This window comes from Antedon bifida, chromosome 2 (genome assembly GCF_963402885.1).
Source record: "Antedon bifida chromosome 2, ecAntBifi1.1, whole genome shotgun sequence".
Lineage (NCBI taxonomy): Eukaryota > Metazoa > Echinodermata > Crinoidea > Comatulida > Antedonidae > Antedon > Antedon bifida.
The window spans coordinates 26,059,708-26,085,138 of NC_136227.1; the positions used below are offsets into that span (position 1 = coordinate 26,059,708).

The window sequence follows — 25,431 nt, forward strand, 5'->3', positions numbered from 1 at the left end:
AATTATAATTATGATAAAATAAGTAATAAATTAAAGACACCTTCCCTACAATTTGTGACGTTTTGTAAAAATAATACATATATTACTTTAAAAACATTAAACCAGGTCATTCCTTGTATTGTCTTAAATGTACGTTTTATGGTAAATTATGATAAAAAGTGAGAAACAATGCACTACCATAGTACCTCGCGGCGAATGACCTATCGTGGACGGTCTTTAGGCCTAGCCTAGCTAGGCTTAGTTTTGTCGGTAACGTACGAACATTGTACGCTAGCTATATACCTAGCCTGACGTTGTATAGTTGCTGCATTATTCTATTTTTGCCAGACTCCGTTGTTACAAATTGGGGAAAACCCGGTATTTTCGCTGAAAAGTTAGGAGTCTTTCATTTGTTTTGGCCTCACGATCGATCGAAAAGTGGGTGCATTACAGAAGAAAAACAAAAATATCAATCCGCGCGAAATGCATTTTGGGATTTATAGCGGGCCGCTATAATTATTAGAATCGACTTATTTTTCACATTTTTAACCATTTAAAGACGAAAAAAGTTATCGCAATAGGACCATATAGTATTATTTTTACATTAAATATAGTTTGTGATCTTAAATTAGATCTAAAAAACGTAGGGAAGGTGTCTTTAAGACAAATATGTGGAAGTAGTTTGTTGTGCGAGAAAAATCAGTATCGGTGAGGATTGAACCAGGGCCTTAGAGATGGTAGGCAAGCATTAAGTATTAGGGCAGTACTAAATTAATTTTACTAAATTCAACCTAAATTTTTGGATACCTGTCATCACTGGTAGTGTATGCATTCTGAATTGACCCTTCACCTGCTATTAATGGATCCTTTTCATCTGATACGGATACCGCTTTCAAACTTCGTCTCTCTTTATAATGATTGTAAAGGGGAACGAACACAACATTATTGTAAAAACAAGTTCCGGAAATCAGTATCACAAAACCGAGTAACTGCAAAAATCCAGCAATGCCGCTGAAATCTTCCCATCCAACGGCTAGACTGAAACACCAAATAACGATTGTTCGAAGGCTGTCCAACACCATTCTCGTGGTGGCACTCATTTCTTTGGTAACACTGATTCCGGAGAAGTTAAAGAAGGCAATACTTATCATGTTTCCCAAGGTGGCTACAATGAGTAATTTATTATTTCCTAATTGTATAAAACCATCGATGGCATCCTCCAGCCGATGCTCTGGTAAAGTGCTCAAGGAACCAACGTGGATATAAAAGAATGGAACTAGTAAAACAGACAGAACGCAGAAGCCAAATACGCCTGCAATGAATAAGTCGATATATAGTTAGTGTGAGACTTCATTTATAGAAATAATTACTAAAATTAAATTGCTTTTTACAACAATACAATAGAGTGTCAAGCTTGTGTTCGCATGGTTCCCATTAGTGACACAAAGTAGCGACAACAAATTCTGTATTGCAGAATCATAAGTGGGAACGGACGACAAAACAGTGCTGCAAACGGTTGCTACAGGAAATAAATTCAGGTATATTTCATGCAACAACGTATTAGGCAAACAAAATCAAGAAAAATAGTACAGCGCATAGTAAAGTATACGTGGCATTGGCAACGAACATTGACACAACCAAGCAGGTTTAATTTCACGCAGGAGGATTATTGGAAGGGCATTTACTTGTGTTGTGTCGGTTACTTTACGTTTGCTAGTGGGAACCGCGCTTAAATAAAAATGAATACAAGTTCTCATAAGAGATGTTAAAAGGAAGTTATTCGTACACGAAACAGGTTATTTTTAGCTCAACAGTGTAAAGGGTATTGTGTATTTTATATGTTAGAACAAATCTTTATGAAAATACAGTACCTTCCCATCCTACAGCTTGTAATGCTGGTATTTTGTGCCTGCTAAGAAACTTTTCTTCAATGACCATCTGGATGGCAGTGATAACCTGAGCCATTATAATAAGTAAATCACCTAAACAACACAATTGAAACATTTTTTTAAAATGGCTTATTTGTATTCTTCTTATGAAAGACAGAATAAGATAAAACAAGATAAGATTTGAATTATTTATTACAAATTGTATGAAAACTTAAACATTTTATAATGGTATATACTGTAGAACTAAATTAATAGTATTTTAAAAGATGAGTTTGGAACGTAATCAAGTGATTTCTTACATCAAGTTGTTTACATTTTATATGTACTTACAGAATGTGAATTGTTTGTGTAACCGTTGTTTTAGTTCCGATTGTGATATGTATATTGTACATTTTGGCACTTCCTCAGTGGTGTAACGCAGATGCCCGAGGCCCTTGGTTTGGGGACTCTAAGCGGCCCTCCAACGATGGAGGTCTCGGGCATTTTTGGCCCTTTTCAACATGTTTTAGTGCCTTCTTTTTTCGTCTGGACACTGCTCAGGGGCCCCCCATAATCTCTGGGTGAGAACCATAGCCGTATGCCACTGCACTTCCTACACAAACAATATATTGTCTTTTAATAAATTGTCATTTTAATTTCCTTATTCCTTACCCGTTATAATATTATTTAGGTCTTTACTATCCTCCTCCTTGAATACGATGTCAGCTACGCCAACTAATGCTAATCCCACCAGAACCAGAAACATTCCAACCCAGTGATGAAAACTAAGTCTTCTTCCAAGGAACGCAACAGATAGAAGGCCAGTGAAGATGATGACTGAACCTCTTAACATCTGGAAGCTTGATGCATAAGTTAGGGTCAAGCCTTAAAGACAAAATTAGTAAAAGTTAGGGCCGGAGAAAGTCTGATAAAGACAAACAAATTCATATGGTAATTATAATATTACTGTAGGCTGAGGGAAAGGGAAGAGTAAGATAGACAAAAAAAGCGCAAATCTTTAACTATGGAACCTTTACTATATGAACTTTTACTATATATTTGTTTAGAATTTGCCAGCTAAAAACTGATCTTTGTGACAATAACCTAATAATTTACTAGATTAGAAGACTCAACCTGTAGGTCCCTACTGACTTAGGGAATCCGAAAAAGAATACTGGTTAGTGACGAGGGTGTATCCTTATAGTTTATTCTTCAGATTGGCAGTTGACATTTTCTTTTGTTATTTTTCTATCAAATGTTTTACTGCCTTCAGACGATTATATTTGAGTAGCGCTATACACCCCATACAAATACATACGAGTTGCTGTTTGAAATGTTCCAATACCATAAAAAAAATGTTCCTCTCTTCTATGGCAGTTAAGTACTTGATTAATAAAATAATGAATGTGGACAAAAAGATAGAAAAATAATAATATTATAACTCCAGTACAGTAAATTAAAGAATCATAACATACCAACATACATAATAGATGTACCACACATATCACAGAGAGCTGGCGGCATCATAACAAAGGGTGTGAACGTCTGTGGTCCGACATCGTAAGGAATTTCTTTCCTTTTTTTGTAGGCCCAGATGATTTTGAATGTTGCCAGGCATGCCATCTCCCCTAGAAACATACCGCATGCCTAGATGGTGGTAAGAAAGAAGATCGTAACATATTATTTTATTTCAATTTCAAGTATACAGTCGTCAACTTGTTCTAATACTGATGCTCCACATTACATTTTTTCTGTTTAGTGACAAAGTCTGGTTCAGTGGCATAATGGCTATGAGTGTTCACTGGCTAAACCCAGGGACCCCAGAGCTTAAGGGCCCCAGAGCATGAACAGTCCAATGTAACTACTCAGCCATTGCCCTGTGCGTTGCACCACTGAACTGGTTTCTAATATTAATAATGCAATTTTAACAGTAAGGCCAGTCAGGACAATTACCATAACAATATTCTGATTGTTCTAGGGAGACAGATTTTTAAGCTTTATTTATTCCAATACTGTATACAGATATATAAATATATACAATATTTACAATAATTTTAATAATTATTCATTCAAATTGCTTTAGTGTCGCACTATGAATGTAATATTACAATACAACAAGCAATCATAATTGCAAAATAATTGAATATGAATTTGCATACAAATATCAAAATTGAATAAATTTTATATCATAAAATAAGGATTAATATAATATTTCGTTATTCTCCATTATTCTTTCTTTAACAATTATCCTAATTATGTAAATTTTAATAATTTCACAATTTTGAATTAAAGTATAATTCCCCAACATATGATTTCCTCAGAATTTAAAAAAAATGTTTGTGTCTTAGTGCTAACTATAAATTATATAACCTTGTGAATGTGAGTTTTGTGTAATTGTTATCCAGGCTTTCACACTTGAGATCCCTGGTTCAATTCCTGCTGAGGATCTTTTTTTTTTCATTCTTATTTTTTTAAATATATTTTATTATTATTATTGTTTATTACTAATAATATTTTAGATTATTATTTTTTTTATTATTATAATAATATTTTAATAAGACACTAAAACAGTGGTGCTTAATTAACGATGCAGGCCCATATCACATTAATAAGATGTAAGTTTTACAGAATGAAATAAACAAGGACACATTATGCTGGTACTAAAAAAAATGCTGCAAATAGTAACAGATTAACATTATTTGTATCAACTAACATTAGTTTCAGTTGATAAACAATTATTAACTACAGGAATTTGTCAAACAGATGCAGTCTATGTTTTAAAATGACAAATCACAAATTATAACTCTTGTACAAAAATGAGTTTTTTGGACAATTAGTTCTCGAGAAAATGTAATTTCAGTTAAATACTTGTTACATTAAGACTGCTCAGTACCAGATAGCGAAATTGTCTCTTATCTTTTAACACTAGCAGGTCTGAAAATGATAATAAACAGTGGTCCTGAATTGGGATCCTGGTCCGGATTACCTCCAAATAGAGTGGTCTTTGACCACATATCTATCTGTGGCTTCAATTTAGAAAAGATAGATGGATGGCAATTATTTTTTGAGTAATCCTGCTAACAAACACAGGCAAACATCAGCGATATCGACTATATAACCTCTCACGATTCTGGCGGAGGTAATGAAGTGCTATTTGAACACATTAACACCTATTTAGGCTAATGGTACATTCCATCCGTCCCGAGTATAATCTGACTAGTTAAATTTCGTACCCAGGCACCTGGAACTATGGTCATATTTAAAATCTCACAAAAGTAGCAGAGCTGTAGCTTGGTGGTTAACATTATTGCCTTCCAATCCCAATCCTAACCTTCTGCAGGATCGCAAATCACGACTCTTTCAACTCCACTCTCTAAGCCTCAAATGAAAAAAATAGTTTATCCATCCTGTAATTGGTGAGTTCCTCGATTTTGGATGTTTATCACATTTTTAAAAACCCAAATAGAGTAATTGTATATATTCCATCAACAGCAACAAATAGAAAAGGGTAAAATTGTTTGATAAAGTATACTTTACTTGTAGAAATGGATGGTCAAACGTTCTGCTATCATCTCCATTCCTTCCAGGTGATGTCAGTAAATCAGCCCATCTATTGAAAAGAGATTTAAAATTGGTCACCATGCATATCGGCTGTGCAGTTAATTTCAGCTAAGGAAAACCCATCTCTAGTACTGATACTATTACTGATAATATTTATTATAGAAAAACGTTAAAACATAGGAAATAAATTTTGAAACTGGTGAATAAAACAGCAAAAATTAATTTAATTTAAATCTATACAAGATCAGATCATAGTACAATGTAATAGTGTTAAGTATAAAAATGTGTATAGTTCTTGATTGTTGATATAAAGTTTGCGGTATACCACGTGTATTAGTTCTGAAAAGAATTGTTGAGTTTCTCGATGTTTCGATCAATATGCTTTGATCGTCCTCCGGAGTGAGATAAATAAAAAAAAGTAATAGTATAAAACTGACTCCAAATAATGAGATTTGATCATCATCAGGAATGACAGTATTTCCAAATTCAGACAATTAAATTTAATAAAATGCTCGGTTTTTAAAGGTAAAGAACAAACAACCCCATTCCCTCCACCCTTCAATAATCTTCCTTAATTAATACAAAAACAATACATTTTAAAAGATTAAAATGAAGGTGATTATTTGATCATCATTCATTGTCACTAAAGGAAGTTCAGTTCCATCATGTAACTGAAAGGTTCTGTGAGTCCGGTTAGCAGACTTTCCTCTACCCTCTCCTGTTCCTCTGAGTGGTATGGTATAATGGTGGCTAGTACGTAGTTAGGTAGTAGTAAGTAGGCCTACATTCATAGTAGTAGTAGTAGTAGTAGGGCCTTAGTCACCAACAACAACATAACAAGGCGTACCGGTTTAATGAATTGAATGATACTTACTTTGTACTAATTGTGTTTATAGAACCAGTAACTAACATTAACACCGCCAAGGAATACTGGTAAGAGGTCCACGACATTTCGAAATCAGTTTATTTCTCTCTCTGAGCTGTGTTCGCCCTTGCCGCAGCAGCCAAAGTAAAGTAAAGTCTGACAATTGTTTACAACTTGTGTACTGCAACTTCAGATCACCTGACCGTGTGTCATGTGATAGAAGTCGGAATGTCAAAAGCAGCAATGCTCACTCTGAAATTGTTGCATTGCATAATTGTTCCGGAAGTGCGTCATAATAGAAGCATTCGCCCTCACTCGCCGGTATATAGATTGTCGCAACTAAAGAAAAGGCCGGCGTTCTGTCAAGCCGTTTTATCTAATGTGAATACATTGCACTTCAGTGCAATACGTTCAACTTAAGTGTAATTCATTCAACTTAAGTGCAATACATTCGACTTAAGTTTAAATGATTTGCACTGAAGTAAAATAAAAATTTTAATTAAACTTACTTAAACTAGGTTTTTAAAAAACTAATTAAAATAAAAGTAATTAAGTTCTATGGAGAATGGGTTTTACCGATTCATCTTATGAGACAAATATATCCGACACACGTAACGTGACTCTTTGATTAAATATAAAATGGCGAACCACCGGAGGCGATATTTGGATAGTTTTTTTCTCAAGTTTCCAGTACTGTAAACAAAATTCTGCAATGCAGTTTTTGTTTTTATTATTATTACTGTATTACAATACAAAGAGAATGTAGACAGAAAAATAAAACTTCGGCCATTCAAATGACAGGAGAATAAGAACGAGAATATGATGACGGATATACAGTACTGTATTAATGAATTAAATTTAAATAACAGATGATCACGCCACAAAAGAGAGAATGCAATAATCGAATATGCCTATATTTTGTGTTGTTTATTTATTTTATTTTATTTGAACAATATTTAATGAGGGTGATCCATCCAGCATAAGCTGATCATTAAGGACCCTCAAACAATAGAAACAGTAAATACAAAATAAACTATAAAAATACAAAATTAACAAAGATATAATAAATAAATATAATATATATATATATAAATATACAGTAGGCCATGAAAGAAGGATAATTAAGAAATACTATCAGAGAGAGAAAAAGAGATGTTTTTTCAAAAGAGATTTAAAGGAGAAATTGTAAGAGTTACGAATGCTTAAAGGTAGAGAATTAAAGAAAGAAGGAGCATTGAAACTAAAAGAAAGTTTAAAGGTAAGGACGAGGAATAAGAAGATCTCTCCTTTAGTAATTTGTGTTCATAGGCCTACGGCCGTTGGAAATGACTTTAGTTAAAAGCTGACAGATAGTAAGTGGAGCAGAGTGATGTAGAGCTTTGAAAGATAGGATACAAGCTGAAAGAGGTATCGTTCATAGAAGGGGAAAGTCTTAGCACTGGAAAAGGGATAAGGAGAGAGAGAGATGTGTAGTGGGAGATAGATCGAGTAGTAGACGGATAGCTTTATTCTGGATTTTTTTAAGTTTAGTGGTAGACAAGGTTTAGAACCCCAGACAGAGCAGCATTAGTCAAGTCTCAAAGGAAAAGTGAAACAGAAGATGAAGAGAAGATTTAGAGGTACGTTTGAGTACGTAGATAATAGAATTGAGTTTTTTACAAAGGGAAGATATGTGGAATTTCCAGGTTAGAGTATTGTCAATTATGATGTGTTTGTGAGAAGTAACAGATTAAATAGGAGAAACATTAAGCGTTAGGGTGATAGAGTTAGTAGATTTAAGTTTTTGAGAAGAGCCAATGAGCATAGATTTAGTTTTTGAGATATTGAGTGTTAGTCTGTTAGATTTTAGCCAGGTAGAGAGATGAATTAGAGCATTATTAAGATTCTGTTCAATTAGTTTAGAAGAGGAGTTAGAATAGTAGATGATGGTATCGCCAGCATACATGTCAACATGTAGATTAGAATTATTAGAGATTAGAGAAGATGAAAGGTCGTTAATGTAGATGGAAAAGAGAAGAGGACCAAGAGTGGAGCCTTGTGGAACTCCAGTAGAAAGAAAACACCAGAGGAGCGATTAAGATAAGATCGGAGCAGAAAATCCATAGTAGGGTAATTTAGCAAGAAGAATATTATGGTCAATAGTATCAGCTTTTTTTTTTAAATCGATAAAGATAGTGCATGCCAGTAAGTTTCTTGTTATTGATATTGTGAAGCCAGTTATCATATGTGTTGGTGAGAGCAGTAAGGGTAGAATGTTGGGGACGAAATCCAGATTGGGAGGTAGATATTAAGTTAGAGTCAAGGTAAGAATAGATTTGTTGGGAAATAGATTTTTGGAGCAAAGAGGAAGGATAGAGATAGGCCGGTAGTTGTTAAGGTCATTTCTTTTGCCTGATTTAAAGATAGGAATAACTTAATTTTAGATGTTTTCCAGGCAGAGGGAAAGCAATTAGAGTTGATAGAAAGATTAAAGATAAAGGTAAGATGAGGAGCAATTATAGCAGAAGCAGCTTTAAGAAATTTACCATCAATTAAATCTGGTCCGGTATAGAAGTATTGGGATTGAATGGAAGTTAATTCAGTTTGGACAAAGTCTTGATCATCGACGATGCAGCTGAGAGAAAAGACAGAGTTACAAGATGAAAGATAAGAAGACGAGTCAGGACAATTAGAGGCGTCAAGAAGAGAAGAAAGCATTGTTAGTGAGGAAAGAGGAGTCGGCAATAATTATATGATCAGAGCCAATTAATTGAAAAAGACGGAGGGAATTAGGTATTAGATTTAGAAGCCTAAGAAGATATTTCAGGCCATTGCAGATTTTGTTAGTAGAGATTACCTTTGTTGTTATTTAAGAAAGACTTATATAGTACATTGCTTTAGCATCTCGACATAGTTTAGTAACAGAGTTTCTAATGTTAGTAGTTTTTAAAGTCAATCGTTTTTGGTTTTATAAATAAGCTTTGACTTTTAAAGCCTTTAAGTCTTTGGTGAAACATAATTATTGTATAAATATGGCGAATTGTCCTAATTTGTCACGTTCCCACCCTTCTGTCTGACGGTATCTATTTTATCGAATTTTCCTGGTACCCGGTGTTGGAAATTATTGCATAACAGGAATTTTGATCAATTATATTCGCATTTTTTTTAATATGTGCAAACACGACGGTGCGGTTGTTGTGTGTGAATAATAGATCTTCTTACTAATGGATGGAATGTGTATGATTACCTGGCAACTTCCAAAATCAAATCGAGGCAATAATTGAGACGTGGCTTTTGCCGGTTGTCGTAAATTGTTAGCGAAAGCTTGTTTTAATTTTGCTATTATTGTTTAAATAGCATTGAATGACATAGTATAGGTAAGTATATAAGTTAATAAATATTAATTATTAATGTATATAATGCTGCTCTGAGTTATTTATAATTGATATGTCAGAAAATCCCCTTTTAGCTAGGCCTGGCTTAACTTTACGGTCTAAGCTAGGCTTACACTGTGATGTGTACAGTAGGCGAGTAAGTGGAAGGGAAGGCCTAACTAGGCGTACTTGCTAGCCCAGGCCTAACCAGAAATTAGGCCTAGCTCAGAACGCTGCCAATTATATACTTCGTTCTGGCTGGCTTCAATCTAGCTAGCCTGACTGAGTACTACTAGCCTAGGCCAAGGTCCCTTCTTGCCTTATAATACTACTAGCTAGCCTATTATTATTATTAAATATAGGCCCTAGGCCTATCTATTGTTTTATTTATTATTTGTTTTAAACATCCATAAAATTATTGATTGATATTTAATGGATGTTTAAAACAAATCGAATAAAAAAGAGTTTGCCAATTTTCTTTTTCTGTTCGTATGTTTGTTGATATGGATGAAATTTCCGAAATAAAAGAAATTGAATTGAATTATCATCAACGATTCAATGAATATCAATCATCCATAGGCATGATTTTTTTAAAGCGATTTTCATGAAAAATTGGAATTTTTTTTTCGTTACCCAGCGACTTTGGTCATGAATAATTTATGAGGAAAAATTATTTGATTGGTCAATAATTTAAAAATATTCATAAATCAGTATCAGGTGTCCGATTACCGGAACTTACAGCGTACCGCGCCCCACCCCCTAGGCATATAAATATAATATTGAAATGTTGAATTCTGTTCTGATAATCTTTCTTTCAAATTATATTTTAAATAATCAGATTTATCTTCTATTCTAAATAAAACCACACTCTAAAATGTATTTTGTAGTTGTGATGGCTACATATATAATAAAAACATTATGGTATTGATTGGTATATTCACTTCACTGTCTCTGTTGACTTGTCACATAGCCCACACTGTCCTTTTTTATTGAAAATACTGAAAAATAATTCTTTAAGAAAATTAAAATTAGTTAATACTGTACCTAGGCCATTTTAATGTAAATATAATATTGTATGAATGTATGTATCTATTGGGTCATTCTTGTAAATAAATCTCTGTAAATTTGTTATTATAATTAATAGTAATATTTTCTCTTTGATCTATTTTGAAATTCAAAATAAGTTTTCTGATTGTGAATGAAATGTCTGAATCAATTTTTGTCTTGACAGAAGAGAAACAAAACATCAACAAAATGGAGAGTGTACCAACAATGGAGATGCCAAGTAAACCTGGCGTTGTGTCCAGGTTCTTTACAACAATTTCGCAGGTAACAGCATTTTTTATTTAAGTTATTTAACGAAAAATAAATGTATGGTAAAATTATATGCCCCACAACATTATTAAACAGGTTACCTATTTAACTAAACAGATTTTTTTAAACATACAGTATAATCTGTAAAATTAAAATATATTTGAAAAAGTAGATACAGTAACGATTAATTCTAGCTGTCAAAGGTTACTGTCCTGTAGCATGTGCCCCACTGCAAAACTACCCCCTTGTCTTTTTCATCTACAGTATAATCTTTGTATCAATTTTGATATGACATATAATGTTCTCATTGTCTTCCTTTGTTCAATAATTAAATTGCTTCTCTTAATATTAACACTTCCTATATAATTGGATTGCCATGTACTGTATGAGTTGTCTAGCATGTTAAAAACAATTTATTCCTTATATTAATTAGTCAAACCAGAAACTCAATTGGATATATATTCGTTCTTGTCAATTACATGCATGCAAAATTTGTTCATCTTTGTCTTTGCCTTCGTCAGTAATTTGGATTAGTTCCTTTAACCAATCAGGTAATTAATTAAAAAATAAAGTGCGCATGATCAGACATTACCAAACAACCAAGTGCCCAATCACAACGCAACTATTTGTCCTTCAGGTCAAATTTAAATATTGTCACATTTATCAGATAAATATCTGATTTGAATGAGATAATTGTTGGATAATTTTTCTCGAGCGGAATCAGTTAAACCCTGTTTCCACAGGCACTTTTTCGTGTAATTTTTGGCTGTGGAAACATGGCCTTAGACACATGTTGCAATCTTGGCAATAAAGTAAATCTTAATTTTGCGAGCCCTACAGTATTTATAACAATTTCCAGTAACCATCCTTAAAGACCCCTTCCCTGCAATTTTGGACGTTTTTTTGAAAATAATACATATATATATCACTTTAAAAACATTAAACCATGTCATTCCTTGTCTTAAATGTACGTTTTATGGTAAATTATGATAAAAAGTGAGAAACAATGCACTACCTAAGTAGCTCGCGGCGATCGACCTCTCGTGGACGGTCTTAGGCCTAGCCTAGCTAGGCTTAGTTTTGTAGGCCTAGCTGGTAAACATCGGTAACGTACGAACATCGTACGCTAGCTATATACCTAGCCTGACGTTGTATAGTTGCTGCATTAATTGTCTTTCTATTTTTGCCAGACTCCGTTGATACAAATTGGGGAAAACCCGGTATTTTCGCTGAAAAGTTAGGAGTCTTCCATTTGTTTTGGCCTCACGATCGATCGAAAAGTGGGCGAATTACAGGTGAAAAACAAAAATATCAATCCGCGCGCAATGCATTTTGGGATTTATAGCGGGCCGCTATAATTATTAGAATCGACTTATTTTTCACATTTTTAACCGTTTCAAGACGAAAAAAGTTATCGCAATAGGACCATATAGTATTATTTTTACATTAAATATAGTTTGTGATCTTAAATTAGATCTAAAAAACGTAGGGAAGGGGGCTTTAAGCTAAAAATGTAATGTGAATTGATATATTTAACACTATGTAATTATTGTTTTTTTTTTTCAGAAATATCAAAGTTTTTTAGATAGATGGGTTCCGTACCCAACAGTTAGATGGGTGTTCACACTAGTCATCTTCCTACTTTACTTTCTGAGAGTATTTTTACTGCAGGTATTGTAATTACTGTGTGAACTTATTATTTCAATCTATGCGCCACCAGCATTCCTACCTCAAAGAAAATTCCTGTCCCAAATACAGTCAAACAGAGATTTAACTCATAAATGATAAATAGTTTTAAATAAAATTGATCTACTGTAGCATGAAATAGTGTTCATATGTGTAGTGTCAAAATTCATTACCATGGACGATGGTGTACAGGGACAAAGATTATGTTCAGATATTTCACCCAGTCTATCACCTACTGTACCCAAGAAACCTCTGGGTACCCAAAAGTACCATTTTATTTATTTTCCATGCATTCTTAACTTGTCGAATACCAGCCAATGTACTCTGTCATGCATCACTGATTACTTTAAACAAACAATTATGAAATAACTGAGCCTGGTTCCCACTACAGTAGGACGCAACTCAAGGACGTTAACATTGCGTCTCTAGTTGGAAACAAGCATTACTTTTTAGCTATTTAGCTTCCTCCAGTACTATGTCTCGTACTAATTATTATTTTTCTTATATTATATGCTATAGGGATGGTATATAGTTACTTATGCTCTTGGAATATATTTGTTGAATTTATTCATTGCTTTCTTATCACCGAAAATAGATCCAGTTTTTGAACAAGAAGGTAAAATTAATACATATCAATTTGTTTTCACATTGAGGAAATTGAATTTTTATTGAAAATATGTAAATTTTATACATTAATATACATGAAAACAAAAATGTATATTATTATACATTTGGTTTGGCCTCAACCATTTGGGACACTCAAACTTCTCCCAGTCCCTTAATAGGGATGTCCACTTAATAATGGTGTCCTCTGAATTGGGTTGTTCCAAAGGATGAGTTCTACTGTATATTATTATCATATAACAACTATGCATTTATTAGTTTATTAGTACCATATGAGTACTCTGTCTGTTTTCTTTTTTTATAAACATATACAAGATAAATTGTTTTTTTCATTAACAGATGAGGATGGTCCTAGTCTACCTACTAAATCAAGTGAAGAGTTTAGACCTTTTATAAGAAGACTTCCTGAGTTTAAATTTTGGTAAGTTGAATTAAAAATTACATTAGTGAAAATTATTGATGTAAAGTTTGCAGTACACCACGTATATGTAGTTCTGAAAAGAACTGCTTCAGGTGTGAGAATGTTTGAAAATTGTTTAACATTTCGACAGTTTCCAGAAAACGAGTCTTTAAAAACTGAAAGTTAATTTAATGTTTTTTTATTTCCTGGAAACAGCCGAATAATAAAAACAATTTCAAACAAATTACACGTCACAGAGATCACAGAACCATCCACATTCATTTAATGAAAGTTAATTAAATGTTTTTTAAGACTATTATTTCCTGGAAACGGCCGAATAATAAACAATTTTCAAACATATTACACGTCACAGAGATCATAGATAACCATCCACATTAATTTAATAATTTATGGTACTAAGTCTAAGAGCATTCAATTATTATATTATATTTATAAAAGATGTGCAATATTGTGTGCATACTCTAGTTATGTGCAATAATGTTTGTATACAAATTTTTGGTTTTTAAGATGCATTTCTATTATTTTATTATGACAATGGACAAATTAAGCATTTCGGTATTCAGTATTTTATAAATAGGCGAGTTATTTCCTGTTGGGTATATATGAAAAAAAAGAAAATTAACATTAATTTTTCTTAATGAACTTATGTTTTTCAGGTATTCTGCAACTAAAGCTGTGATTATTGCAATGTTTTGTACTTTCTTTGAGGTCTTCAATGTTCCTGTATTCTGGCCTATACTTGTCATGTACTTTTTTATCCTGTTCTTTTTAACAATGAAGAGACAGATTAGGGTGAGCTTTTTTAAAGAATTATGTCAAAATACAAAACCAGGTCCATTGGCCAAAAAATAGTCCTTCCAAAAACTGTAGCAATTCAATACTTTTTAATATTAAAGAACAACCCAATCTGGAATAGAACATCTCCTCCCCTCCCCAAACAAAAGGTAATGTTAAGGGGTAAGGCTGAAATGGGTAAAAGAATACAAAACTTCCCTACTTAAATCATTTATACCAAAATATATTTTGATTATTTGTTTATTGAATATTTTTGTATAGAAAGACCAAACTACAGTATAATTGATTGTAATATCCCAGTGTTCTAATGTGTATGTTTATCTCTATTTCAGCATATGATAAAATATAAATATCTACCTTTCTCACATGGGAAGACAAAATATAAAGGAAAAGAGGATTCAGGAGAAGTTATAGCCCAATAATCATAATCAAGTTCATCAAATACAGTTAATTATTCTTTACCCCTATCTACAACTGCTGAATAGAAGATAGTAATAGTGAAGGTTTAAAATGGTGAAATTTATTATATTGTGCTGGTTCGAGACATTCAAATTTGTTGAATTATCAATTACCAGTTTGTTGCTACCTGATGTTAGCTTATTATAAGCAATAAGGTTTTGTGATGTAGGCCTATTTTATGTGAGGTACTACTGCACAAAATTGTGTAAGGCCTAGATAGTGATAGGTTTCAGGAGCTCCTCTACAGCAGTGTTGCCTCTCTACATTTAAATCCTAGCTTCCAAAGTCCCTTTACAACATATTTTATCAAGGGCCTGAAAGAGGAAAGGGCTTAGATGATAGGTAACATGCAAGATAGATAATATTGTGTTTCCCAATTCATATACTTTAATTCCTTGAGTGTCATATAAATGTATCCTGTAATTTTATTATACATTATTTATTTTATGTATAATTCCATTGGTGATGACAGATTTTTTACCCAGAGCCTTGAACACAGAAGATGTGTACAATACAAAAATCATATTATACCATACCAGCATTCTAATAAGGTCATGCTAGGAGTGTAAAGACAACAATATACTGTCCATCCTCAAGTGATGGGACACCCTAGAATGTAAGCTTACCACAGGATGTAGGACACCCTAGAGTTTAAGGTAACCTAATAAAGTAATCCCACCTTAGAGAGTACAGAGCCTACTTACTATAGTACTTGTTTTGCTCATTTACAAACCCAATTCTGAATTTTAATGATAGACAACATTACAAATTACCTGAAACCTAATATTTACTAAAGCTTGATTTTCTTTTTTATGAGCCAATTTAAACTTTGCTCTCTTGCGATCAAAAGTGAACTGGGAATCACTTCTGGGATCCAGTCAAGTACTGTAATTAACATAGAATTGTATATCATGCTTGTAAATTCAGGATAGGAGTGAAGTAAAAAGAATCGCACTAGGTTAAGATCGAACCATGGACCTTAGGGTTAGAAGGCAAGCGTGTGAACCACCAAGCTACAGGACCACAATTCACATCTTCTTACCTTAAGAATACTTGATTTTTTAAAATAATTTGTTCAACCTATTATTTTTCATAGGTTTATGCTGTATTATGTACATAAGTACTTTGTTATTATTAGTAAGGGAAAATACTATATTGTACAGAAAACTCTTACAGTACATTAAATATAATACATTGTAATAAGCATTAATATTTTGTATACTATTAATTTTCTAATTTCTATTTGTTGTATTGAATTGTCATTATTATTATTGTCATAATAATAGTGCATAACACCTAGTACACAATTTGACTTTGTTTAAACAACATTATAAATTATTTATTTATTACACAATTGATATATTCACTACCAACTGCAGGTTTTATTGTCGCATATAATTTGTTTTATAATTATATTTACTAGAAATACTTTTGTTTTGTAATATCTTTATTATTGATTTTTAATAATGTATGAATGTCTTATCTAATATTTTTTGAAAGATATGATTATTACATGGGAGTTGGTATTATTAAGTACAGTAGTATTAAAATATTTTGGATTTAATCATTTCTGTTTCCTTAGAATTTTTTTAATCCAAGGTATATTTATATACATATATATTTCCAAAGGCAAATTACTGAAAAAATGACAATGCTGTGGGTATCAGTGGCTGGATCTCAATAGAGATACAAAAAAAAAGCAAAAAGCTAAATCAAAACGATAAAGTAAAACAGCCAGAAAAGTTAGCAGAGCTTTCAGCAAAAAATCCATGTACTATAATACAGGGATTTTTCGGGAAAAATTGCAAATTTGGACACTTTCATTTTTTGAAATAACTGTACTATAGTACAGGGATTTTTATGGAAATGGTCAAATTTCGACACTTTTATTTTATGACATAAGTGGTTACTATTATAATAATTTGACAGGTGCAGATGCACATAATGTGTTCTGCGCATATTACCTCAATATATATTTTGAAGTCAATATTTTGGCTATTTTTCGAGAAAAAAAATCCCTGTACTATTAGTACAGGAATTTTTACTGAAATGGTCAAATTACGACACTTTTACTTTTTTACATAACTGGTTACTATAATGTATGACTTTTTCAGAGTTAATGACCTGCCGCAAAGGAGGGCAGTAGAGTACAGTGATTTGTCGAAAAATGGAAACATTTCATCCTTTTTATTTACCGACTTAAATGGTCCTACGACACCACAATATGGTATTACAGCAATATTATAGATTGTTATTATTTGTACCATTGCACTCATAAACATTAATTATTTGTACAATATTTTTTAATTTATTTATTTATTATATCAACCTTAGTTTTGCATATTAACTGAATATAAAATAATAAAACAATAAAAAAAAACACCCATGTAATATCAAATATTTATAATTATGTACATAATTTGTTTTATGCTAGTTTAAAATATGAATCGTTTTTATTATGGACAAATAAATAATATCAGTATTAAGTAAATTAAATTTAAAAATTGTATAAAAATATAAGTTTAAAATGTTAATTTTATTAATATCAGTTGAAATCTAGCAATCCTAGTTTTCTTATTAACATGTATTGGTCTGGAATTTCCATGAGTGCCGCTAATGCAAATGCAGGCTCTGGAAATACAGAATACTGCATAACACTGTGAAAGTCTACAAACTGAAAGTTGTCAAATTTTCTTTCTGGCAAGCAATTATCCAATTCACGCATATGACGCCATGGGCCATCACCTACACCCACCACTATGATCGATAAAGGGTATTGAGTAGCCCGGACTATGGCGTCGCGGGTCTGTCGTTCACTCGTCACCTGACCATCTGCTATGATAACCAGAATGTGATACTGTAAATAAATAAAAGTATGATATCCCTTAATATAACACACCTGACTGAATCCTTGCAATTTGAATGGTTAAATATGCATACTGTACATGTGCAGTTCGGTATTCATTCTACCTAATGGAAATGTGACATCTAATTGACTGTAATGCACATTCAGCTTTTTGTAAACAATTTAAGAATTTTTTGCCACTCAAAGTTTTTGACTGATCCATGTTCGAAAACGTATGCGCGCAGTTTATAATTGTTCTACTCCGCATCCAAAGTTGGAGCATTGCCTTTTTAAATTAATACAGTAACTAATTAATTCCTAATTAAAGATGTTCAATGTATAGCCCATTGAGAGCCTGCTTGTATATATGCACTATATAAGAATGAACTAATGTGTTATTTAAACAATATTTTATAGCTATTTGTAACACAAAAAAAAAAACGTACCGATTGCGTTTCTCGTACAATACCGATTGCTTTTTCTATAAGCGGTGCAAAATTTGTAGGCCCGCTTAAATTAACTGTAGGTGTAATTTGATTGTAACAATCCAGGACATCCTCAAACCCATGACATAAGCCATCAGATCTGAAAGGAAAGACAGCCTTGTCTTTTGTGGAATCATCCCCAAATCCAAACACTGGGATGTATCCATCATCATCAAAGGATGCTAATGTTGAACCTAAAATTTGTATAACCTTGTTCAATAAAGAAGAGAATGAAATTAGTTAGAATTCTGTTGGTATAGAAATAGACAAATGGTCAAGAGAGGGTTTGACAGGGCTAGAAATGAGGTCGACGAGGATAACTACAAACAAAAAAGGATATGTGAAATTGTTGGAGCATCGACTGTATATATACAGTCAGTATATCCGATATATTGGTCATTATCTGTAGAGGACCGAATACATCAATTACAAAAAAGATGCTGTTTGCTGTCCCAACAAGACGGTACGTGATCCATGGATTAAAATCTCTATTATCTTAGATTTAGAAATCAGGCAAGCCAAAGCCATTACATAATCGAAACAAATCTTAACACCTCAGTAGGCTATTTATTGGTGAGTATGTTCTATTTTCGTGGCTACCGCTCTGTGGTGTTTAAAACATGCTACTCAATCTATTTTTAAATTATTGGGCAAGAAATGTCTGTGGCCCTATTTGTGAGTTCTGGATGTGCATCTCTTTCTAAGCAATGACTTTGATGCAGAGTCAACTGTCCTTACTATATCTTCCACACCAAATATGACTATCGGTATGGTCACTTGTGCCAAAAGAAGAGACTAACTGTACTTACTTGTTGATATGGGTTTAAAGTACCATAATCTATTGAGTGAAGATTTCGATTACCAAAGCTGTGCTTTCCCTGGTGTAAATTACTTTTTGTATAGTCAATACCTACAAATAAAATGATTCAATTCAATCTATTTCAGATTCAATTCAATCTATTCTGGATTCAATCCAATCTATTCCGGATTCAATTCAATCTATTCTGGATTCAATTCAATCTATTCTGGATTCAATTCAATCCATTCTGGATTCAATTCAATCTATTCTGAATTCAATTCAATCCATTCTGGATTCAATTCAATCTATTCTGAATTCAATTCAATTTATTCCGGATTTCACTTAAAATGTACAGGACTTATAGTAACAATGCGTTATGATTGCATTCACAACAAATTATGATAAGATACAAATAAGAACTGGGAAGTTCTAACATTTCTGTTACCTCAGGCACTACAGTAAATACAGTTGTTTAGTATTCTTCAAATATTCAAAGATCTGTGACAATGTAATGTTATACAGTATACAAATAATGAATGTTTATGAGTGGAATGGTAAAAATAATTTGATGATAGTTGGATAGTTTGCACACATCACACATCACATCATTGAGAAAAAAATCTGATAAACAAAAAAAAAATTTCTTTTCTATTTTTCTGACTACCCAAAGAAACCAATATATACACCTTTTTAGAAATATACTCACCAAATATTAAATTACTAGACTCCAATCCAGCACGTTGAATCGCATCTGCTACTTCTTCTTGTGTTGTAAACCTATCAGCAATTGTCATAAACGACTCAGATTCTTTCAAACCGAGTGTCTTACCAAGTCTTCCACAAGTACTTATATTTTCAGGCAGTCTGGGGTACAGACTTTCATAAGACGGGGGATTGTTTATCCCACCACCACCTGTGCGTTGTCTGTGTGCTGAATCTGTCCTCGGACTCATACACCATTGATATATTTTGTAGATTATCACAATTATTGCACCGATTACAAACATTTGGATCGCCATCTCTTAAAATTTTCTATAAAGAAAACAAAACAAAAAAATGAATTTCTCTAAAAAGGGTATTTATATGCTAGACAAACTTTTAGTTAAGCCTACTAGGACTAGGCCTAGGCCCTAGTCTCCTGACCAGATCTAGGGCCTTCCTGTACAGTACTACACAAACAGTAGCTAGCTAGGCCTAGCCTAAATATTCTATAGGCCTAGCTATATTATTATATTAATTATTAACAATTTTACGTTTACGATTTACTGCAACGTTAGTAAAATTGACTCAGCATTCCAAACACAATACACATTTAATATATATATCACAATTCAAGTAGTTAATCATATCAAAAAATAGCACAACGACGTGTTTGATATTTATTTGACAGAAATATAACATGTAAACAATTATCATGCCGCCGCCAACGACAACAATCGATCCTAATAAAAGTAGACGTGTAGTTAGTAGAGTTGAAAACTGACACTGTTGTCTGCAACGACTGGAGCATCTAAGACCATTTTGAAATTGCATACGCCCTCTATCAAATCATCATCAAGAACTTTGACTTTACATCCAAAAACATTCGTTATGAAAAAAAATCTTTTTATCTTATTTATTTATTTCACAAAACGATTAATTACTGTAGTGCTGACAACCTTGTAAATTATCGATTTTCCTCTCTCCAGTTTTTTACCAACCCCGAAACCAGTTCTAGAAATACCGGGATGGTGTCCGGCGGCGGCGGGGGATAGTTTCACCACGTACCTAGTTTAAGTTCTATTTATTTGCTGTTAGCCGAAACCGTTCAAATTCATTTCAATGTAAATGTTTTTTATATGTTTACAAATGACAATTAATTTACTTGACTTGACTTGACTAAATAAACAGAGTTTATGTTTAAAGATCATATTGTTCTGTTCACCTAAAGAAACCTTTGCAACTTATTGACATTAATTCCACTGATTTCAATTAAATAGCAAAAAGCTAATTTCAGTGTGTAGCACAACATTACCAACTGTAAACTTACAATGCTACTTTAAAACAGTTTTAACTAATTACTGTACACTCTGACGTTATGAAGATTTCCCAAGAAGTTGTCACCATTAAAATAAAATAGCGACTGAGTTGTTGCACGAACACTAGGCGGCATATCTTCCTCGTTCTCCAAATAAAGATACATAAATAAATAAGTACTGACTGACTCTCAAAATCATAACATTATAGGTTGGTTAAGGAAAAGAACACAAGCGGCCAATTTACATACGAAGCTGTAACGGTATAAAGAGATACAGAAAATCGCGTTACCGAATCAAATGAGTTTTCTCTTTCTTCGATTAATTTGGCGCAAAAGACAGTATAGACTAGAATAGAACCAAATCTTTGTCTCCGATGTTATGCTCATCCGCTCACTAATTGAATTAATCATAGTTTTAAATTAATATTTATATTCATACATTCAATAATTCAATTGTTCATTAAATAGGCCTACATTTATTTATATTCGTTATTCGCAAATTTGTTGAGTTGTTGAACCAATATAATCAATTCCTAGACGCAATGCAATGCTCTTAGTTTGTGTTTTTGTTGTATAATGACTCGCAGTGGGCATCACGATCTACTCCAAATTGACGGGATATGAGCAAATCAAAGTAAAGAATGAGATCGGTTAATTGGAATCACACACGTTTATTCATTACGCTGCCTATCACAAACAACATTACTTGGTTGCTAATAATAAAACTGTTTCACGCACATTGTAATTAGAAATAAATAAAATTAGGAATGTCAAGTGAATGTCAGATGCCCGACCGCAACAAGGTAGCAACCGACACTCTGTGAAATGTTCGAGTAGGCGTGGAACGTGCAAATAAAACATAACCTCCGGCTAGAGAACATTTCGAGAGCTCGTTCATGCTCGTTCGACGAACTACTTGACAAAATAATTCGAAGAAGCACGGTTTGATATTCACTGCTTCCTCTCTGTAGTCAGGTAAGATTCTGCGTTTGATTCAAATTCAATATGGTTTTAATGCATTTCGTCAACATAAAAATAACTATAATTATCTGTATTTTCTGGTATTATTACACCGTATTATTACATTAGAATATTGTTAAGCGTTACCCGTCCCCTGGTTTTCCTCCTCTGTTTATATTTATTTGTTAGAAATGACATGTCATCGTCATCCTTTTGCTTATTCTATCATAATTCTCATCATCCTAAACATTATTTTCAGCATCATTTTCATAAACATTATTTTCATCAACATCATCATCATCATCACCATCAACAACATGATATCAACATCTTCATCAACATCTTCATCATCAACATCATCGTCATCATCAACATCATAATCAACAACATCATCGTCATCATCAACATCATAATAAAAAATCATCTACATCATCATCATCAACATCGTCATTAACATCATCATCAACAGTTTCAACTATCCCATGCAACTAACTGTACACTCTGACATAAAAATAATTCCCAAGAAGTAGTCTACCATTAAAACAAAATCGATGAGATGCACGAATGTTAGGTGGCCTGCTGTTCACCGTAATTGAAAATATCCATTATTTTCAACATCATCGTCATCATCAACATCATAATCATCAACATCATGGTCATCATTAACATCATCAACATCAACATCATCATCAACATAATTTTCATCAATATCATTAACATCTGCATTACCATCAATAACATATCAACATCATCAACAACATCATCATCATCAACATCATCGTCATCATCAGCATCATAATCATCACCACCATCGTCTTCACCAACATCATAATCATCAACATCATGGTCCTCATCAACATCATAATAAAAATCACCAACATCATCATCATCAACGTCATCATCAACATCATCGTCAACACCATCCACAACATCATCATCAACATCATTATCACAACATCGTTATCAGTATTATTATCAACATCATCATCATCAACAACATCATCATCAACAACAACATCATTATCAGCATCAACATCTTCAACAACAACATCATCATCGACATCAACATCATCAACAACATCATCAACATCATCATCAACAACATCATCGTCATCATCATCAACATCAACATCAAAATCATCAACATCATCTTCAACATCGTCATCATCATCATCAACATCATCTTCAACTCCGTCATCATTATCATCATCGTCATCAACATCAACATCAACATCATCGTAATCAACAACATCATATCAACATCATCAACATCATATTCAGCATCATTCTCATCAACATAATTTCATCAACATCATCATCATCATCGTTATAATAATAATAACTGCAACATTCCGGGACACGAAAAAAAAAGGCAGTACAAAAACAAGAAACCAGGGCGAACATCCTTTAAAAATTCATTAGTCGCTGAGAATATTTTTTTGCTCCGTCATTTTTGCTTTCCGAGAGTGTAAACTGGTTTGAATGATATTATCATACTAAATTATACAGTACAGTAATTGAAATTTGAATCATAATAATTAATAATATTATTTATATTAAATACTGTATGTATTATCATTATTATTATAAATCCATGTTTTTTTTTATTAATTCGAATCACACAACAAACAAAATCGGCACCTGTTATTGTTATCATAATTAATTAAAATTCACAATTTTTACATAACTCTGAAAACGATAGGCTAATCCGGATTACGCATAAGCTCGCACAGTGTCACGGATAAAGGACATCTTGGCAACACAGCTTAAAGAATTAATGATTTATATGGCCATCTTATGCCTAACGGTAATTACGCATAAGTAATAAACCCATGCTTGAATTTTTCTTGACATTTTTTTATTGAAAAGAAAAATACCACTAAATACAGACATTGTAACGTTTTCTCCGGTATGAAAGTAATACAAAGAATAGTTAATTTATATATCAATTATTCATTTATAAATCAAATAATTTTGATATCATAATCGTGTAATTTTCTTTTTAGCGAACATTTATCATTGGATTGTATAATGACACACTGGATATCGTGTTATATAAGACACACGCATTTTGAACGTTTCATTTAGTTTTGAATAGCAACCCACAACGACAAAACATGGAAAACCAGACTGATGCAGGAAGCGATAGCGATCATCTTAAAGCACCTACACACATCGTCTTATTTATTATCACTTCAATAGTTTTTGTAATCGGTATTCCTGGTAACAGCATCGTCATTAGAGTATTTGTTGCTAAACAAAATAAAGCGAGCACACACATGTTAATTCTGGCTTTGGCCACTGTCGATCTTGTCAGCTGCTGCACGACTTTACCGTTCAAATTAGCTACGATAGAGAGCTATGATAATCCAGCGATGTGTACACTCGATTTTATGTTCACGACTTCTTGTAGCATAACATCAATCTTGATAACCACTACGATAGCCGCAGAACGTTACGTCGCCACTTGCCGTCCGTATCAATTTAGAAAAATTGTCACAACGACGTGCACGAAAATGTCTATTCTTCTATGTGTTTTAATTCCAACCTTTTTCTCAGTCTTATTTACATTGATCTTGACTTTTGTATATGAAAGCAAATGCGCATATGAAATGGACAATTGGTTTGTAAACGTTCTATTTGCTCTATCTTTTACAATTTTTGTGTTGTCTTCTGCAACGGTTTTGGTACTTTACTTTCATGTATATCGAACTATTCGACAGCAACGCAAGGTCGGGGCAAAACTTAAGGGGAAAAGACGAGTTGATGCCAGAAAAGAATTTGGAAAGATTGCCACGGTCAATAATGTCATTCGCGCATTTAATTATCCCACTAGTAACCAAACAAACGGTTTTCGGAAGACGGGACATAATACATCTGCTCAACTGAATTCTCCACGTGAAACGGCAAGTCACAAAGAACGTGACGCCAGCAAGAACAAATGGGCAGCTTTAAAAATTCAAGTTCAAGCTTCCGTTAAAGGCGAATTACCCGACGACAATGACATAACCCCATCGGCTGGAAATAATAAAACTAAGTCAAAACACAAATTGACAAGAGGAAGACAAATTGTATTAAAAGTTGATGAAACACTTGTGCAATTACATCACAATGAACATGTATCCAGTTCCCTTTCATCATCCAAAGATATTCCATCAACATCAACCACATCAACACCGTCATCCTCGCATGTCAATGTTCCAAAGATTTTGGTTGATGATATTTCTCCCGAAAGTAGTCTGATGACACAAAGTACTGCTCCAGACCAACGCAGTGCATTCAATACTGCACCACTAAACAGCATAGCTTACGGAGAATTTACATATAGGTCTGGATTAGGAACAAGCATGGCTGATACATCCGAAGATCTTGTCCATAGATCTGTATCCGTTGGGAATAT

At 33.0% G+C, this 25,431-nt stretch overlaps 3 protein-coding genes across 4 annotated transcripts in view; 1 reads left to right on the forward strand and 2 right to left on the reverse strand.

Moving 5' to 3' along the window:
* Window positions 1-372: 372 nt before the first annotated feature.
* The window catches only part of LOC144858772 (solute carrier family 35 member F6-like), a 71,008-nt gene continuing 45,949 nt past the window's right edge, over window positions 373-25,431 (reverse strand). The window contains exons 2-7 of the mRNA XM_078714882.1: window positions 6,283-6,399; window positions 5,385-5,457; window positions 3,323-3,494; window positions 2,520-2,732; window positions 1,851-1,961; window positions 373-1,291 (exon numbers count right to left, since the gene is read on the reverse strand). Of these exons, the coding sequence (XP_078571008.1) occupies window positions 771-1,291; window positions 1,851-1,961; window positions 2,520-2,732; window positions 3,323-3,494; window positions 5,385-5,457; window positions 6,283-6,359 (1,167 nt within the window). The 5' untranslated portion in view covers window positions 6,360-6,399 and the 3' untranslated portion in view covers window positions 373-770. The remainder of the gene's footprint in view (window positions 1,292-1,850; window positions 1,962-2,519; window positions 2,733-3,322; window positions 3,495-5,384; window positions 5,458-6,282; window positions 6,400-25,431) is intronic.
* On the forward strand, window positions 9,522-15,982 carry LOC144858793 (protein RER1-like). Of its 2 annotated transcripts, none has more exons than XM_078714913.1 (7): window positions 9,522-9,629; window positions 10,858-10,955; window positions 12,507-12,611; window positions 13,146-13,242; window positions 13,590-13,671; window positions 14,328-14,463; window positions 14,799-15,982. In XM_078714913.1, exons 2-7 carry the CDS (start codon window positions 10,881-10,883, stop codon window positions 14,886-14,888), a joined length of 585 nt encoding a protein of 194 aa, XP_078571039.1. In that variant the 5' UTR covers window positions 9,522-9,629; window positions 10,858-10,880; the 3' UTR covers window positions 14,889-15,982. The 2 variants fall into 2 exon arrangements, with proteins under 2 accessions (XP_078571039.1, XP_078571038.1); XM_078714912.1 differs by having other exon boundaries at window positions 9,533-9,633; window positions 10,861-10,955.
* On the reverse strand, window positions 17,333-20,448 carry LOC144836091 (uncharacterized). The gene is made up of 5 exons (XM_078691277.1): window positions 20,308-20,448; window positions 19,761-20,086; window positions 19,065-19,165; window positions 18,217-18,465; window positions 17,333-17,782 (listed from the first exon to the last, which is right to left on the reverse strand). Exons 2-5 carry the CDS (start codon window positions 20,071-20,073, stop codon window positions 17,471-17,473), a joined length of 975 nt encoding a protein of 324 aa, XP_078547403.1. The 5' UTR covers window positions 20,074-20,086; window positions 20,308-20,448; the 3' UTR covers window positions 17,333-17,470.

Coding starts and splice junctions, on each gene's coding strand:
- LOC144858793 (XM_078714913.1), top strand. CDS start 10,881: ATGGAGAGTGTACCAACAATGGAGATGCCAAGTAAACCTGGCGTTGTG. Junction 13,243..13,589: donor TCCAGTTTTTGAACAAGAAG/GTAAAATTAATA, acceptor TTTCATTAACAG/ATGAGGATGGTCCTAGTCTA. Junction 13,672..14,327: donor CTTCCTGAGTTTAAATTTTG/GTAAGTTGAATT, acceptor TATGTTTTTCAG/GTATTCTGCAACTAAAGCTG.
- LOC144836091 (XM_078691277.1), bottom strand. CDS start 20,073: ATGGCGATCCAAATGTTTGTAATCGGTGCAATAATTGTGATAATCTAC. Junction 18,466..19,064: donor CTTTAAACCCATATCAACAA/GTAAGTACAGTT, acceptor TTATTGAACAAG/GTTATACAAATTTTAGGTTC. Junction 17,783..18,216: donor TTGTACGAGAAACGCAATCG/GTACGTTTTTTT, acceptor ATTTATTTACAG/TATCACATTCTGGTTATCAT.